The sequence below is a fragment of the Osmerus mordax genome, chromosome 23, assembly GCF_038355195.1.
Source record: "Osmerus mordax isolate fOsmMor3 chromosome 23, fOsmMor3.pri, whole genome shotgun sequence".
NCBI classification, from domain to species: Eukaryota; Metazoa; Chordata; class Actinopteri; order Osmeriformes; family Osmeridae; genus Osmerus; species Osmerus mordax.
The window spans coordinates 3,322,075-3,337,090 of record NC_090072.1 but is presented as its reverse complement, the minus strand read 5'-3'; the positions used below and the strand labels follow the sequence as shown (position 1 = coordinate 3,337,090).

General features: G+C 51.0%; 1 protein-coding gene across 1 annotated transcript; it reads left to right on the top strand.

Annotated features, from left to right (window-relative positions):
- The first annotated feature begins 261 nt into the window (after nucleotides 1-261).
- Nucleotides 262-15,016, top strand: serpinh2 (serine (or cysteine) peptidase inhibitor, clade H, member 2). The gene is given in 6 exon segments (XM_067261777.1): nucleotides 262-333; nucleotides 822-1,438; nucleotides 4,383-4,475; nucleotides 4,688-4,920; nucleotides 13,507-13,604; nucleotides 13,606-15,016. Coding segments are annotated over 5 exon segments (1,239 nt in total). The 5' UTR covers nucleotides 262-333; nucleotides 822-828; the 3' UTR covers nucleotides 13,811-15,016.

Here is a 15,016-nt window from a genome sequence, read left to right as displayed (position 1 = left end):
AAACATTCTAAATCCATGTTATAGGCTACATCTGTGTATTAACAAGACTGTAAATCGCTCTAGATAAGAGCGTCTGATAAATGACTAAATGTAATGTAAACGTAACAAGCATATACCATCCTCTCGGAAACTATAGGCTACTGTGTTAACATTAAGCACTGCCCCAATGGAATGCTGGACATTTCTGGAAAGGCGAAATAAATTGTCCCGACTTGAACAGGGAAGCTGGGTTAGACCTAGGCAAACTTCCTTTTCCACGTCTGAGCTCGCAGAAAACCACCAGTGTAGCAATTTGAGGAAATAGCTGCATGAGAGAACTTAAATTAATTAACGGTATGTCTGACAAAGGACTTTTCACTTTCGCTTCGTCCTCGAAATATTACAAGAGATAAACACACGTCATTCGCTTAATGTCGTTATCCGCTTGTCAGTAAACTCGGGTTTTTCGTTGAAAGGGGCGCTTCATTCGAACTAACGAATTAATCTTCACGAGCTTACATACATGTAGCCTATCTAAGGTCTAATCAAGATTTATCTCAAATTTGGCAGCACAGTGCGAAAATTGGACAGTAAATTTAAATAGCTATTAATTTGCATTCCGTCTGAGCTGAAGAGCTTTTTTTAAATGGATACATAGGCTAAGGAAGTGTAGTCTTCAGTGACCTATTTCCTAAAAGGAAGGCCAAATACGGACAGTCCGTGGCTTGCTGGGTTTTACGCTCATTGAAAGACACATCATAGCGAAAAACCTTTGGTTATTTTATTCTCCTTCATTGGGGAAACCAAAAATAAATCTAATTTCTTCTCTCCTGCTTCCCCAGGTGTGCCATGCTGCAGTCAGTGTCCATCTCTCACCTGATCACACTCTTGGCCCTGCTGGTCCAGGGGTTCTCTGGGGTATCTACCCAGGAGGCCCCTGCCAGTCCCCCACCCATGGGTGACTCCAGCTGGGCCCTAGGTCTGCGCCTGTACCGGGCCCTCCGCTCTGAGTCCGGGGCCCTCAACACCTTTGTCTCCCCACTGCTCCTGGCCTCCTCCCTGGGGGCTCTGGGTAGAGGGGCTGGGGGTACCACCGCCAAACAACTCCATGACCTCCTCCAGACACCCACTACCTCCAAGAAACTTGGCCAGGCTGGGGAGCTGGCAGGGGGGCTGGAGTCTCTCAGCGAGGCCAATGGCACCAGCTTCAGACTGTACAGCTCCTCTGCTGTGTTCTCCAAGCAAGGGCCACAGCTGAGTGAGGGTTTCATGAAGGAGAGTAAGGGGAAGTTTGGGCTGAAGCATCAGACCCTGGGACAGGGGGATTCCAAGAGGGACTTGAAACAGTTCCATGCCTGGGCGAAGGAGGGCATGGGTGGGGTGGAGGGAGCTCCGCTGAGGGGTGAGATCCAGACAAAGACTGGAGCTCTGGTCATGGCCAACGCCCTGCATTTTAAAGGTGAGGAGAAACAAAAATGCTAAAACATTCAGTCCACCTTACACCCCTCTCACAGTGCTGTTGCAGGAAATGTAAAATTCATTTGTGGAGGACTGAATGATTAGTGTGTAAATAGATTTGTGTGTGCAACCTCATTTAGTATAATTAGAGATGCTCTGTTCTCATTCACATCTGTGTATTAGACAGTCTAACCTGCTGGGGGTCCCTTAGATGTGGGTGGGTGGTTGGTTGTCTATGTTGAGCTGTAATTATGATTTATGTGCATGTGTGTGTGTTCCTTCAGCACTGCGTACGTGCCAGCTCGCCTAGTGAAGAGTGTGTGTGCCAGGCAGCATGCCCACCTGTGTGTGTGTAAGACCCCAGCTGGTGGACGCAGCAGATAAAGGATGATTCTCTGGTCTATCACTGAGAGCTTATTTATCTTCTATCGGGAGGGGTGATGTGTCATCCTAAATAATTGAGTAACAAGTGTCCTGGCTCTCTCCCCCTGGCGTCAGCCCTGGCATCTGTGCTCAGAGTGCCTCCAAGTCTGCAGCTTTCACAGTCTGCAGCCTTGCTAGTCTGCAGCGCTTAAAGTCTGCAGCGCTTAAAATCTGCAGCGGAGGGGCAACGAGAAGTGGGCCTCAATCAACGGTTGTGCCAGTGTGGGCTTCACGCTCAGCACTGTTGGCTCTGTCTTCCTCTCTCCCTCCCTCTGTCTCTGAATCTCTCCCTCCAGGTTATTCAGGTAGAGAGAGAGGGAGGTTTTCAGGGAAACATAGTAACCAACAGACAGCCCTCAGAAAATAGCATTTCCACCGACTGTAGATTGATAAGCAATCTAATTAATTTTCTTTGTTTGATGTTTTTGACTTCGTCACTAAATTAGTTTCTATGTTGAGCGGTAGTTAGTTAGTTCATTAATTTTGGGGATGAAACATACAAATTAGATCACGCAATAGATTACAGCGCAGGAATTAGATTACGCAAATTGGATTCCGAGTTTTGATTTATAATTTTAAAAGAAGTCGATGTTTCTTCCCTTGTCGTCCACTGTCCATGCTCCATCCTAATACATTTATTTGTTGGTGATTCTCGGTCTGTGATGATGCAGCATTCTCAGAAAATCATCTTCACTGTTGTGATGGTGGCTGAGGATCCTCTCGCCGTGGCAACGACATCTGGTTCCTTCTTATTGTTATTGTTTGTTTCGGTTTCATTCTTTTTTTAGTTAATTATCGAAAAGCGGAATGAAAAATCTCTGTACTGTGTCTGCCTCCCTTCTCTCCCTCCCAGCGCCAGAGAGAACAACAGAGCCGGAGAAAGAGAGGAAGGGGTGGATGGAAGATGACGACGGGTGCAATTAGCGGGGGTAGAGGAGGATTGTTAAAAGCAAAGAGAATGGAGAGAGGAGTAAGGAGCAAGGGAAATCTAAAGAGAAAGATTGCAGGGTAAGGGCGGGGCAGGTGGGCAAAGTTCTGGGAAGAAAAGGAGGAGGGAGAGAAAAGTAAAGAAGGGAAGAAAAGAGGGAGGGAGAAAGGTAAAGAAGTCGTGGTGTCCTGCTGTGAGAGGGAGGGAGAGGAAAGGAGAGAGCGTGAGAGAGAGTGAGATTGACAGACATGGTGGTAGGATGTAAAAGGGGCCTACCTTGGGAGTTCCAGTCCACACTTAATTAATGCAGGCTTTGTTCCGGCGTTAGACAAACAAACACGAGAGGGGAAGAAAAATTGCAGGATCTCAGCAAACCAGTTGCAGAGAAAACCCACAGATAACGCAACAAAGGAGAGGAAAAAAGAAAAAAGAAAAGAGAACCATGCATATTTAACCTCTAATAATAGTTCTGCACCGCCACAACAATTCGTAATCAGTGAGAAGATGAAGGGAACAACAGAAGAAAGTTGTCGGCTCAATTGATTGTAGTTAGAAGCCAGAATGTCTTGTGCTATGGATCTGGGGGTGTGGGGGGACTGTTTTCATTACTGCACAGTTGTCATTGTTTAGCTTATTGTTATTAATAGGTGCCAGCCTCCTCTGCAATGCAGGGCTGGGTTCATATAATTCTACCAAAGCCCTGAGCACACTAGCTTGTCTAGACACAGGCCCACACACCCACACACGCAAACCCAGATCACTGTGTACTCCAGAATGCCAGCCAGAGGGTCGGGTTGCGAGATAAACCCCTCACTTTGTGGACGTCATACCGTCATGTCACATGACCGCCAGAAGGTACCTCATTCCTCAGATGCGGCACTTTGTTTACGGCGATGTAGTTTGATTTCATTCGAAATCACAGAAACGGGACACTCCGAGTTCTCTTTCCAGCGTGTGCATGTTGGGAAAGACGGAGCGCGTGCCGTACGCCAACGCGGCTCCCAGGAAGCCAACGGTTTCCTCCCGCGGCCTACGCTGCAGCGGGTGGCGTTAGCGTGGAGTGACACGGAAGATTTCAAAGTCGTTATCTACTTTATTTTCCTCCAATCGAACCGCCCCTCTTTGTGATGTTCTCTTCTTTATCTAAAGGGGCAGCGAAAGGTCTTGGGTTATAGTGAGGAGTACTTTATTACCGAGGTGCAATTTGAAGTCTGTCAGGTCCAACGAAATTGAGTGTAGTCAAGAGGTGAGCTAATGCTAGCTGTTAGTTGAATGGGTCTGAATGGTAAATGGAACTACTAGCCATTAAATGATGGGATTCACTTGCCTTCTGCACAATCGCCCAGTGACCTGTCCACCTCAACCAATGACATTTTATTGTCAAAGGGAACACTGGGGCTTTCAATCAAGTGTCCCACATTAAGACTTCATTGTGTGGGTTTCTGCTATGATTATCAGAACATTCCCTATCCCTTTTAACCCAGTAGGTCCATATACACCATTTTTTCATTCAAGCATATCCACGTGGAATCCCACTTTACACATTCAAGGCATTCAAATGTTCCAATGTAATTATGTCCCTGTCTTCCCACAGGATTGTGGGAGAGAGAGTTTAATGAAGACACCTCAGATCTTCGCACCTTCCTGGGAGCCAAGTACACCAAGGTGCCCATGATGCACAGAGCAGGTAGACCACTTTTTCATGAATCACTTTTTCAGCTCTGCATTGTTTTTTTGTTGTTCTCTCCACATACTCCTCACCCTCCCACTCCTCACCCTCCCACTCCTCACCCTCCCACTCCTCACCCTCCACTCCTCACCCTCCCACTCCTCACCCTCCCACTCCTCACCCTCCACTCCTCACCCTCCCACTCCTCACCCTCCACACCTCCTCCCCAGGAGTGTACCGTCACTACGAGGATGTGGAGAACATGGTGCAGGTGCTGGAGCTGAGGCTGTGGGGGGGTGGGGCCAGCGTGGTGCTGCTGATGCCCTTCCACGTGGAGAGCCTGGCCCGCCTGGACAAGCTGCTCAGCCTGGACCTGCTGGCCAAGTGGCTGAACCACACCTCCTCCACCAGCGTGGCCGTATCCCTGCCCAGGGCCAACCTCAGCAGCACTCTAAGCCTACAGGTACACATGCACCTCTTACCTTGCTGGTGGACACAGGCATAGAGGCTTACAGTTCTTCTGTACTGTAGGTCACACTTAAGCGGAGGATGGTCTTTGGTCATTTGTTTTGTAATGGATTGGGTAGAATAGATAGACAAATGAATAGACAATTATATATAGACAATAGACAATTATATATTTTGATATAAATTAGTTTATATAAATATCATATGAAAAAGTATGTTATATAATGTCTGTGTTGTCTGATGGAGGAGGTGATGGGAGCGGTGTGCTGACTATTCTTGGGTAGAAGTTCTGACTCTTGTCGTCCTCCTCCGGTCTTTGGCTGAGGAGATCAGTTAGGATGGTGAGAGAGGCTTCTGTGGCTCTCTGTATGGCACTAGCCTTACATCCTAGACCGTCCACAACCCCCTGACCCAGCCCTGGGCTCTCGTCCTCCTCCCCTTGGCCCGCCCAGCGGCTCATGCAGCCCCTGAGCGTGGCCAGGTCAGCTGGGGTCCCAGTGTTCTCTCCCAGGATCTTCACTGGCTCCAGCAGGGCCTGGGCGAAGGCATGGACCACCAGTTGCTCCATGCCCACCAGGCCCAGCCCGTACTGGGTCAACCCCACAGCCAGGCTAACTTCGGAGGCCCCGGCCCCGGGGACTACCCTGGGGTCCGTTAGGAGAGAGCGGTAGACCCTCAGGGAGGCAGCCACGGCCTGCTCGGCGCTGTCCAGCAGAGTCTGATCCAGGCTGCGCAGGGTGACTGTCACCTTGGAGCAGGCCTCTCCATCCAGGGGCTCCTCCACCACAACGCTAGCCTGAAGAGGGAGGCTCTGGTGGGGGTCGGCTGGGTGGGTTCGCCTGGGGGATGGATGGGTCTTCCTGGGAGAATGGTGGTTGTGGTAGCTCGGTGGGCGAGGGGCTGGGCTGGTCAGATGACCTCGTGGTCTATGCAGTCTGCGTTTGTGCTGGACAGAGTGCACAGAGCCAATATGTTTGTGCATCTGACGCGTGGAGGAGAAGTGTCCTGTTAGTTTGGAGATGCTGCCATATATGCTGACAGATGGCAGGTCTTTGCAAACTCCGTGTATCTTTTTCGCAGCAGTTCTTTTCTCTCTTACATTCATCTCTTCGGTCCATACCACCCCTTCCACTCTGTCTTCATCTAGACTGGCTGCCCATATCTCCAGGCCTAGATCCACCCAGTCATCTAAGACTCTGTCCTCCTCATCCTCCTCCTCCTCACTATCTTCACTCCTCTTCTCTATTGCTCTATTACTCTTTTCTTGATCCTCTTTTTGTATCTGAGCACTTTTCTCTCCTGGTTTCACACTTTCTGTCTTATCGTGGCCCTCGGTCTCTTTCTCTGTTTGGTCCTCTTGACTCTCACTCTCCTTGTCTTCTTTCTCTTCTTTTCTTTCTACAGTTCTCTCAATTTCTTCCTCGTTATTTTTCTCCTCGTTTTCCATACAACTTCCCTTCTCATCTCTTGTCTCTGCCCTCTCCTCCTCCCTGTCTTCCTTCTTCTCTTCCTCCTCTCCTGAGGCTTTGTCTTTCTCTTCCTCACCAACTACCGTTCCACCTCCATCCATCTCACCATCCTCTATCCCTGTTCCCTCTGTTGTGCTCTCCCTCTCCAGCGCCACACAGACTCTGACACAGCTGGGGTCAAAGGTCACCCCCTCCCACACCTCTCCCCTGACTCCTGAGGTGAGCGGTCTCCAGCTGTGGACACAGCTCTTTGCCACCACCCCTTCCAGCAGGGCCTCCAGCCCGGGCTGCCGGGAGGCCAGGAAGCCCCTAAGGACATCCCTCACCTGAAGCTCCTCTCTGGGCTCCGCCAGACGCCCACAGCCCATCCCCTCTAGGAGGAGCAGGGTCCTGCCACAAGCCTTCCTATAGCCTGCCTGGATCTCATCCCCGGTCACCCCCAGCGCCAGCAGCTCTCTGGCCTGGCTTAGGAGAGAGGAGGCCAAGAAGAGCACCAGGGCTGCCCCGTCGCCGTGCTCCTTGGCCTGGGTGGAGGCGAAGGAGGCCATGGTGAGAGCCTGGGGGTCCTCCAGCTTCATGTGGATCAGAACCGAGGCTGTATCTGGGCTGCTGACCAGTTGGCTGGAGAAGCCTTGGGAGAAACGGAAGAGGAGGGACTTGGCCAAGCCGCGGGGGCCGTAGCACGGGCGTAGACGCCGGCCCAGATCCACGCACGGCCCCACAGGGAGGCTGTTATGGGGGGTTACCCCTGGGACAGGGGTCCCAGGCCAGGGCAGGATTTCGGGAAGGTTGGGAGTGTCAATTGGTGGGGTGTGGTTGTTGTATGCCATCCTATGTCTATGGAGAAGAGAAAAGAGAAAGAGGTTAGAGTTTCTTAATGTTATCCTTACGTGACCTCAACTCATGGAGATATTAGATGGGTTGGCAGTTGCAAGAGCTACAAGGGAAAAATAGAAATAGAGTTAGTTTACAGATAGGGGGGGATGTCTAAAACTAGCAAGAACAACAAAAACAACATGTTCCCAGTGCTGGCCTACATTGACTGGATCCTACAGTATCTTGTTTTGCCTAAATGTAGCAGTGCAGTTTCGTCTGTGTGACAGAGTGGCAAACTCTGGAGGATATGTCTCCTATCTCGGAGAGCGTGGTGCTGCGGTCGAACCATGCTGAGACCTCCACAGACGTCAGGAAGCCATGTAGCCCTGTCTGCTGAGGCCTGCCCTGAAGAACAAGCTTTTGACATTAACACGGTGGCTCTCTGCCCCTCTGACACACAGGAGGTGGCCTGGGTTCGGAGACTGAGAACATCTCTCCAGAATATGCCTACAAGGTCAGAAGAGTTAAAGAGAAAGAAAGCACACTCTGATGCACTCGCCTCAGATGCTGGAGGGCATTCAAAGAGAACCACACTGTTCAATACGCTACTGTATACAGTCCGTCTTATATAACCTACATGCAGAATAGTTTATATCTTCCTACTTTCTATGTTTTTCTCTGTCAGTCTCTGCTTCATCCCCCCCCCCCTTCCCTTCCCTTCCCTCCACCCCCCTCCCCCCATCTCAGAAAGTATTTGAGGAATCATTACTGAAGCCCCTGAAGCTCTTTACTAACTCTGCTCCACATCCTCTTTCCTCTCTACCTCCTCCCTTCCCCCTCATCCCTCTCTCCTCTTGGCCAGCAGCAGACAGGCATGCTTGGGAGCCCTGCCAGTGCCTCTCCCGCACGCTCTCGCCTCCAATGGGGTAGAGAAGATATTGCTCATCACGGCACGTTAATGCTGTTTACCCCTCTGTCTGTCAGGATCGAGGACGCCCCCCAATTTGGAGTGGTGTTAAGGGGAGGGGGTTGCATCTGGAACAAACAAACTCGAATGATCAGGGGAATGCTGATACACGCTCGCTGTCATACCGTCACTAACTACCCAATCACAATTCCCTGCCTCCCCCACCCCCCCACACACACGCACATCCTCCCCTTCCACTCCTCTCTCTCTTCATCTCCTGAGTCATGTGTGTGACTGAGCCACATCCTCCTCCCTCCATCTCGGATGTGGCTCCTGGTGGTAGGGCTCACGTGTGCTAATGTGGCAGAGCTCAGTGACTGGGCGTTGGGCCCCACTGACCTAAATAGGAGTGACATTCAGCGGGCGGAGGGGCTAGGAGGTGGAGGGGTGGGGGCCGGAGGGGAGGGTCGAGTGCCAGGGGACGAGGTGGAAAGCGGCGAAAACTATAAATAGATATCGAGCTCTGGGCCTGTCTCTCCTCTAGTGAAGGACAGGCCCTGCTGGAGAAGCCAGGGTTTGCTAGACAGAGAGAGACACAGGGAGAGAGAAAGAGAGACACAGGGAGAGAGAAAGAGAGAGAGACACAGGGAGAGAGAAAGAGAGACACAGGGAGAGAGAAAGAGAGAGAGACACAGGGAGAGAGAAAGGAAGAGAGACACAGGGAGAGAAAGGGAGAGAGACACAGGGGGAGAAAGGGAGAGAGACACAGGGAGAGAGAAAGGGAGAGAGACACAGGGAGAGAGAAAGGGAGAGACACAGGGAGAGAGAAAGGGAGAGAGACACAGGGAGAGAGAAAGGGAGAGAGACACAGGGAGAGAGAAAGGGAGAGACACAGGGAGAGAGAAAGGGAGAGAGACACAGGGAGAGAGAAAGGGAGAGAGACACAGGGAGAGAGAAAGGGCGAGGGCTGAAGCTACAGTTCTGGTCTTATCTAACAAGCCTGGCCTGGAGGTCACTGGCTAACCCCCGTGATTGCTCTCTCCCTAGATCAAACATACACACACATTGTGCGCTCACACACACACACACACACACTCTGGATCAGGAAATATACGGACTAAGACGTATGAGTCGGCAAACAGGAGTTCACTCAATCATGGCTAATGAGGTCAAGAGGTGATGAAATATTTACAAGAGCACAGTACGGTACACAGCATCAAGACAGAGTCCTCTACCTTTAACCACAGCCCAGTATTAGTGATTAATGACAAGTGTTTCATTGACTGCAGTTACTAGCCTATACTCCAATACTTCAAAGCTCATTGCTTTTCATGAGACAGTAAAGTGTAGTTTAAATTGACCTTGTGCAACTGTGGTTTAGAAGGAGAGAGAGGAAGAGAGAAGGGAGGATGAGGGGAATCAAATGGAAAAGAGGCAAGATATCGACAGCGTCAGCGAGGTAAAAAGCAAAAGCTCATGTAAATAAGACATCAGTGGGCTGAGCTGCTGATGATCTGCTGGGGCTTAAGGAGAGAGACCTTCTCACACACGCTCACACACACACACACACACACACACACACACACACACACACACACACACACACACAGATCAGGGCTGACAATGACGCCACTACCCCACACACATCCTCCCACCCACTCACAGTATTCTCATTCTGCGCAATTGTAGATGTTCAAAGACGCAAGGCCTATGCTGTGTTTGTGTGTAACGCTGCTTTCTTGCATGCATAATGCATCCACCTGTTCTCAACTAGATAGATATTGTTTATGCTGTTAAGCATGTCAATAGAATATGCAGTTGCCGATGAATTATACAGAAAGGGTTCAATGCTCGGAGTAGGAGAGAAAGATGTCAGAGGAGAGGTGGAATATGTTAGGGTAGTGGAGGAAAAGCGAGAGAGAGGGAACATGATCGTGGGTTGAGTTTAATTTATTTACATTCTCGTTGTTTCATGAGTGAGTCCCTTAACTCCACATGCAATAAGCAGCTATACAGAGTGCTATTTAGACATTCCTTCACCTCATGATGCTCCCTCACCGCTGCCCCCTCCCATCATCCCCTCTCCTTCCTTGTCCCCTCCCATCATCCCCTCTAGCCCCTCTCCTTCCTTGTCCCCTCCCTTCATCCCCTCTAGCCCCTCTCCTTCCTTGTCCCCTCCCTTCATCCCCTCTAGCCCCTCTCCTTCCTTGTCCCCTCCCTTCATCTCCTCTAGCCCCTCTCCTTCCTTGTCCCCTCCCTTCATCTCCTCTAGCCCCTCTCCTTCCTTGTCCCCTCCATCTCCTCTAGCCCCTCTCCTTCCTTGTCCCCTTCATCCCCTCTAGCCCCTCTCCTTCCTTGTCCCCTTCATCCCCTCTAGCCCCTCTCCTTCCTTGTCCCCTTAATCTCCTCTAGCCCCTCTCCTTACTTGTCCCCTTCATCCCCTCTAGCCCCTCTCCTTCCTTGTCCCCTCCTTTCATCCCCTCTTGCCCCTCTCCTTCCTTGTCCCCTCCTTTCATCCCCTCTCGCCCCTATCCTTCCTTGTCCCCTCCTTTCATCCCCTCTAGCCCTTCTCCTTCCTTGTCCCCTTCATCCCCTCTAGCCCCTCTCCTTACTTGTCCCCTTCATCCCCTCTAGCCCCTCTCCTTCCTTGTCCCCTTCATCTCCTCTAGCCCCTCTCCTTCCTTGTCCCCTCCTTTCATCCCCTCTCGCCCCTCTCCTTCCTTGTCCCCTTCATCCCCTCTAGCCCCTCTCCTTCCTTGTCCCCTCCCTTCATACCCTCTCGCCCCTCTCCTTCCTTGTCCCCTCCCTTCATCCCCTCTCGCCCCTCTCCTTCCTTGTCCCCTCCCTTCATCCCCTCTCGCCCCTCTCCTTCCTTTTCCCCTCTCTTCATCTCCCAGCCTGGATCACAGTGTGCCCATGGAGGCTGCTTTCTCTATTAAAACCCCAACGCTATGGATATCGGATATCCAGCTTACTGTAGCTAGCCTGCCTGCCACTCGGCCAGCACTTCTGCCCTCCGTAGCTAACTCCCTCATCCCGAGGTTCATCCAACATCCACTTACTCTCTTCAATCGTCCGGCTAATTAATTTGGATACCGAGCGCTCCACACCAGAGAGTTGCCATGCGGGCCCAGTTAACCACACAGCTCAAGGCTACATTAGCCGTTCTCCTGCATACAGAGCAGGGGCAGGCCGAGGGAGAGGCAGTCACACAGCTAGACCGGCGGTGGATGTAGCGCTGTGTAGTGGCTTCAAACGGATAGCTTTGCGCCAAACCGTATCTGACAATGGACGTCAGCTACTGGTCCCTCAGTACAGCCTCTGCAGGCAGGCAGATGGAGAGAGAGAAACAAAGGGAGAGAGTCATAGATGTAGAGGCAGAAAGTCAGCGGGTCCCCGAGGGTCCATGAGATGGTGTGCCACACCCCGACAGCAGCAGGTCTCTCCGGCCCAGTCATCAACCCCCTGCTGAGGGGCCCCGGCGCCACACAGGCACTTCGTTTTTAAACGCTCGATTGTTTTTAAAAATTAAGCGAGCCTCCGAGTTTATCCCCTTCCACAAGAGTGAGCTTTTGCAATTTGGACGTAGGAGATGGAGGCAAGGAGACAGCAAGGGTTGTGAAGTAGCTGGGTCGTCGTGTATTTTCGTAGCAGACGAGGGGTGGGGTTGGTGAAGGGGAAGAAGTTTCCAGCTAATGTCGTTACGTGAGCGTAATAGCTGGTGACAGTATTGTCGTGGCGAGGCACGGTTTCATGTTGCTGCTTTGGCAACAAGCTGCTTAAGGTCAGGCCAACCAAGGTCTCTGCCGGAGACTGTTTTCAGATTGGAGGAGAGGAAACTCTGTTCTGGCTATGTTTTACTTCATGGTGGGCATCCATCTTCCACGAGGTGAAGAATTCACTGGCTTCAGTCTATTTCTGTTTGCTGGAAGATTAGGAGCGAAAACCTTGAAATGATTGCCGATGGAGATGGAGGGCAGGGGAGAGTGATGTATACAAGGGGGGCGCCGGTCGAAAAAGAGAAGGATGAGTTGGGGAGGGAAAAAGACGGAGTGAGAAATGGAGGGAGTGAGACGGAGGAGGATAAAATAGAGGCGAGAGGCACGGATGAGGGATGAGGATGCCAGGGAAGTGGCAGAGCAGCAGAGAGAGACAGTGATGAAGTGGTGGAGGAGGGAAGGAGGGAGGAAGAAAGGAGGAATAATGGATGAGGACAATAGAAGTGCATTAGAGCTGAGGGTGGTGTGTGTGTGTGTGTGTGTGTGTGTGAGTGTGAGAGGACTGCCGTGAAAGCGGACAGGCCAAGGGAGGGGAGTTAGGGCACAGCATGCACACTGGAGGAAGTCGATCTAGTTATCCCATCTAGAGGGGGAAGACACTAAGCTGACACTAGTTCTCTGCCTATTAACTCATCCATAACATCTAAATTATATAGAACTGCAGGCTCTGTTCTTGTAGCAAGTCGTAACACAGGGGCATTAAAATGCTTCTCAGAAACCCGATTACAAGAACTTAACCTCCTTTATCCACCTTTCACAAACTTTTGAATATTTCACGACTCGGGTGACAGTTTGACATTATGAAAAGATAGCCCTGCGAAGGCTAACCTGCGAGATTATACAGAGAACAGCATCATCACTCACTCACTTCTCACCCTCTCACATACACCCGGCCTCTGCCACACACACACTCACACAAACACGCCACACAAACCTCTACGTCCAGGCCTGTCAGAGTGAGTGGCCCTGTGCCGTGGGTGTATAAAGTACCTGTCAGCCACGTCTTCCTGTGGAATTCATATTTGAGAGAAAACAAAGGAGGGGGGGCTGAGGTCACCGGGCAACACTCCTCCATTATTCATGGGCCACTTCCTCCCATCCCTTCCCTCCTTCCCTCCCTCGCTCTTTACTCCCTTTATCTTCCCTCCCTCTATCTTTACTCCCTTTAGTCTCCCCATAGCTTTGTACCTCGAGTTGCAACAAGGGCAACTGTCACTTGACCAAATTTGAGGGAGAAATAAAAATGTGGAAAAAAGGTTTGTGTGAAATGTTATTGATAGATTGGGGGCTGTTCGGTTATTGTTGTTGTTGTTGTTGTGGCAGGGTGTGTTTGTGTTGATAATTCTGTGAGTTTACAAAAGGGCAGGGTGCCCCGTCAGCCATCCCTGTCACCACATGTTAAAATACGCTCTCTCATTGTTTGGACTTTTCAGCTTGTCTCCGCTTGCATAATTGATCTGCGGCGTCTATGCTGTCTTGAGCTGACATCTCTTGGTGTGTGATGAGGTTTAGGGAAACTGTCAGTTGAGGGATTTGAATCGAGTTAGTGTTTATGTATCCAAAGTCCTGATTCTTACTCTCTCTCCACGCTGCTTGTTTGTGTATGGCAGAAGCAGCTGTCAGCACTGGGCCTGACCGATGCCTGGGACCAGAAGACTGCTGATTTCTCCGGGGCCTTGGGGAAGAACCAGGGAAATCTTCACCTAGGTCCTGCACTGGGCCTCCCTGGAGCTGGGCTCCGATGCTGGGCAGGGGGCGGCGGAGTTGGAGGACGAGATTGTGGAGAAGAAGCCCAAGGTGTTCTACGCGGACCACTCCTTCGTTGTCCTGGTGAGGGACAACAGCAGTGGGGCTCTGCTGCTGCTGGGGGCAGTGGACCTGCTGGAGGGGGAGGCCCTCCACGACGAGCTGTAGACCCACCCAGACCCAACATCGCCTGGCCCCTACGACACCATCTCAATCACACACGGACATGCACGTTACACATGCCCACACACTCTCCCTCACGCACACACACAGGATTTCAAAATAACCCAGCTACCAAGAATGTAGTACTTTTACACACACACTCTCTCTCCTTCACACGCACACACTCACTTAGTCACACACACTTGTTCCACTGTAGCAGACTGCTTTGTGTTTTGTAAGCTGAGACTGGCCCATAGAGACTTGGCTATGCCATTCATTGTGACACAGTATCAGACTGTGGCTGGCTGTCACAAAGCATCACTGACACTCAGGACTCTGACACGTCGTGACTCAGATACACTGACACTTGTGGCACACACGAGTGGAAACACAAGAGAATTACCATATTTGAAAGATGTTTTAAAACAAAAACTTGTACACACATGCGCGCACACACACACACACACACGCTCGTCCAAACACACATACAGGCCGTGACAGACTGAACCTCAGAGGACTGGCAGTGGTGAGAGAGTCAACAGTGACAAACTGAAAAACAGGAGCACTCTAGCAAACACTAACACGCTGACAAAGATCTGGCACCGGCTGACTTTCAACAACACGGCCGCTCGCGGACGGAGACTCACCGAGTCGTACCAGGAGACAGATTGACGACACAGCAGACAGCAGGGGTGTGTGTGTTGGTATGCGTGTCAGTCACATCAAAGGTGCCTCCGTTGACGGTAGACGGCCAGATAAGCTGGCAAGGGGGGTTGCAGCGTTCCCCTGGGTGGTGTCTTGGGGAGAGTGATCACTCAGCCAAGTGGTTATTGATGGGCCAGCTTAATGCTAATGGCGCTAATGACTCAGAATGCCTGTCAACAACATGGAGGTGACGGCCAACCTTTCAATCTCTTAATTCCATCAGGGATCAATGGTGTCGCCGTATCGCCCTCTGCTAATACGCTGTAACCAATTGTGTCCGTCGACTTGAATGCGCTTGATTTGATGGTTATTACGGCCATCATCTGTGTTATTGATTCAATATGGGCTTTTCATATGGCCCTGTGGTGCATGGGAGAACTAGAGAGGCGAGGGAAGCGTGAGTGAACGCAGTCAGCTAAACGCTGCCATCGACTGTGGTGCAAGACGTTGAGTTTTATACCCTAATACATTACCGTGGTGGGTTGGAAGAAATCATTTTGTTTGTCG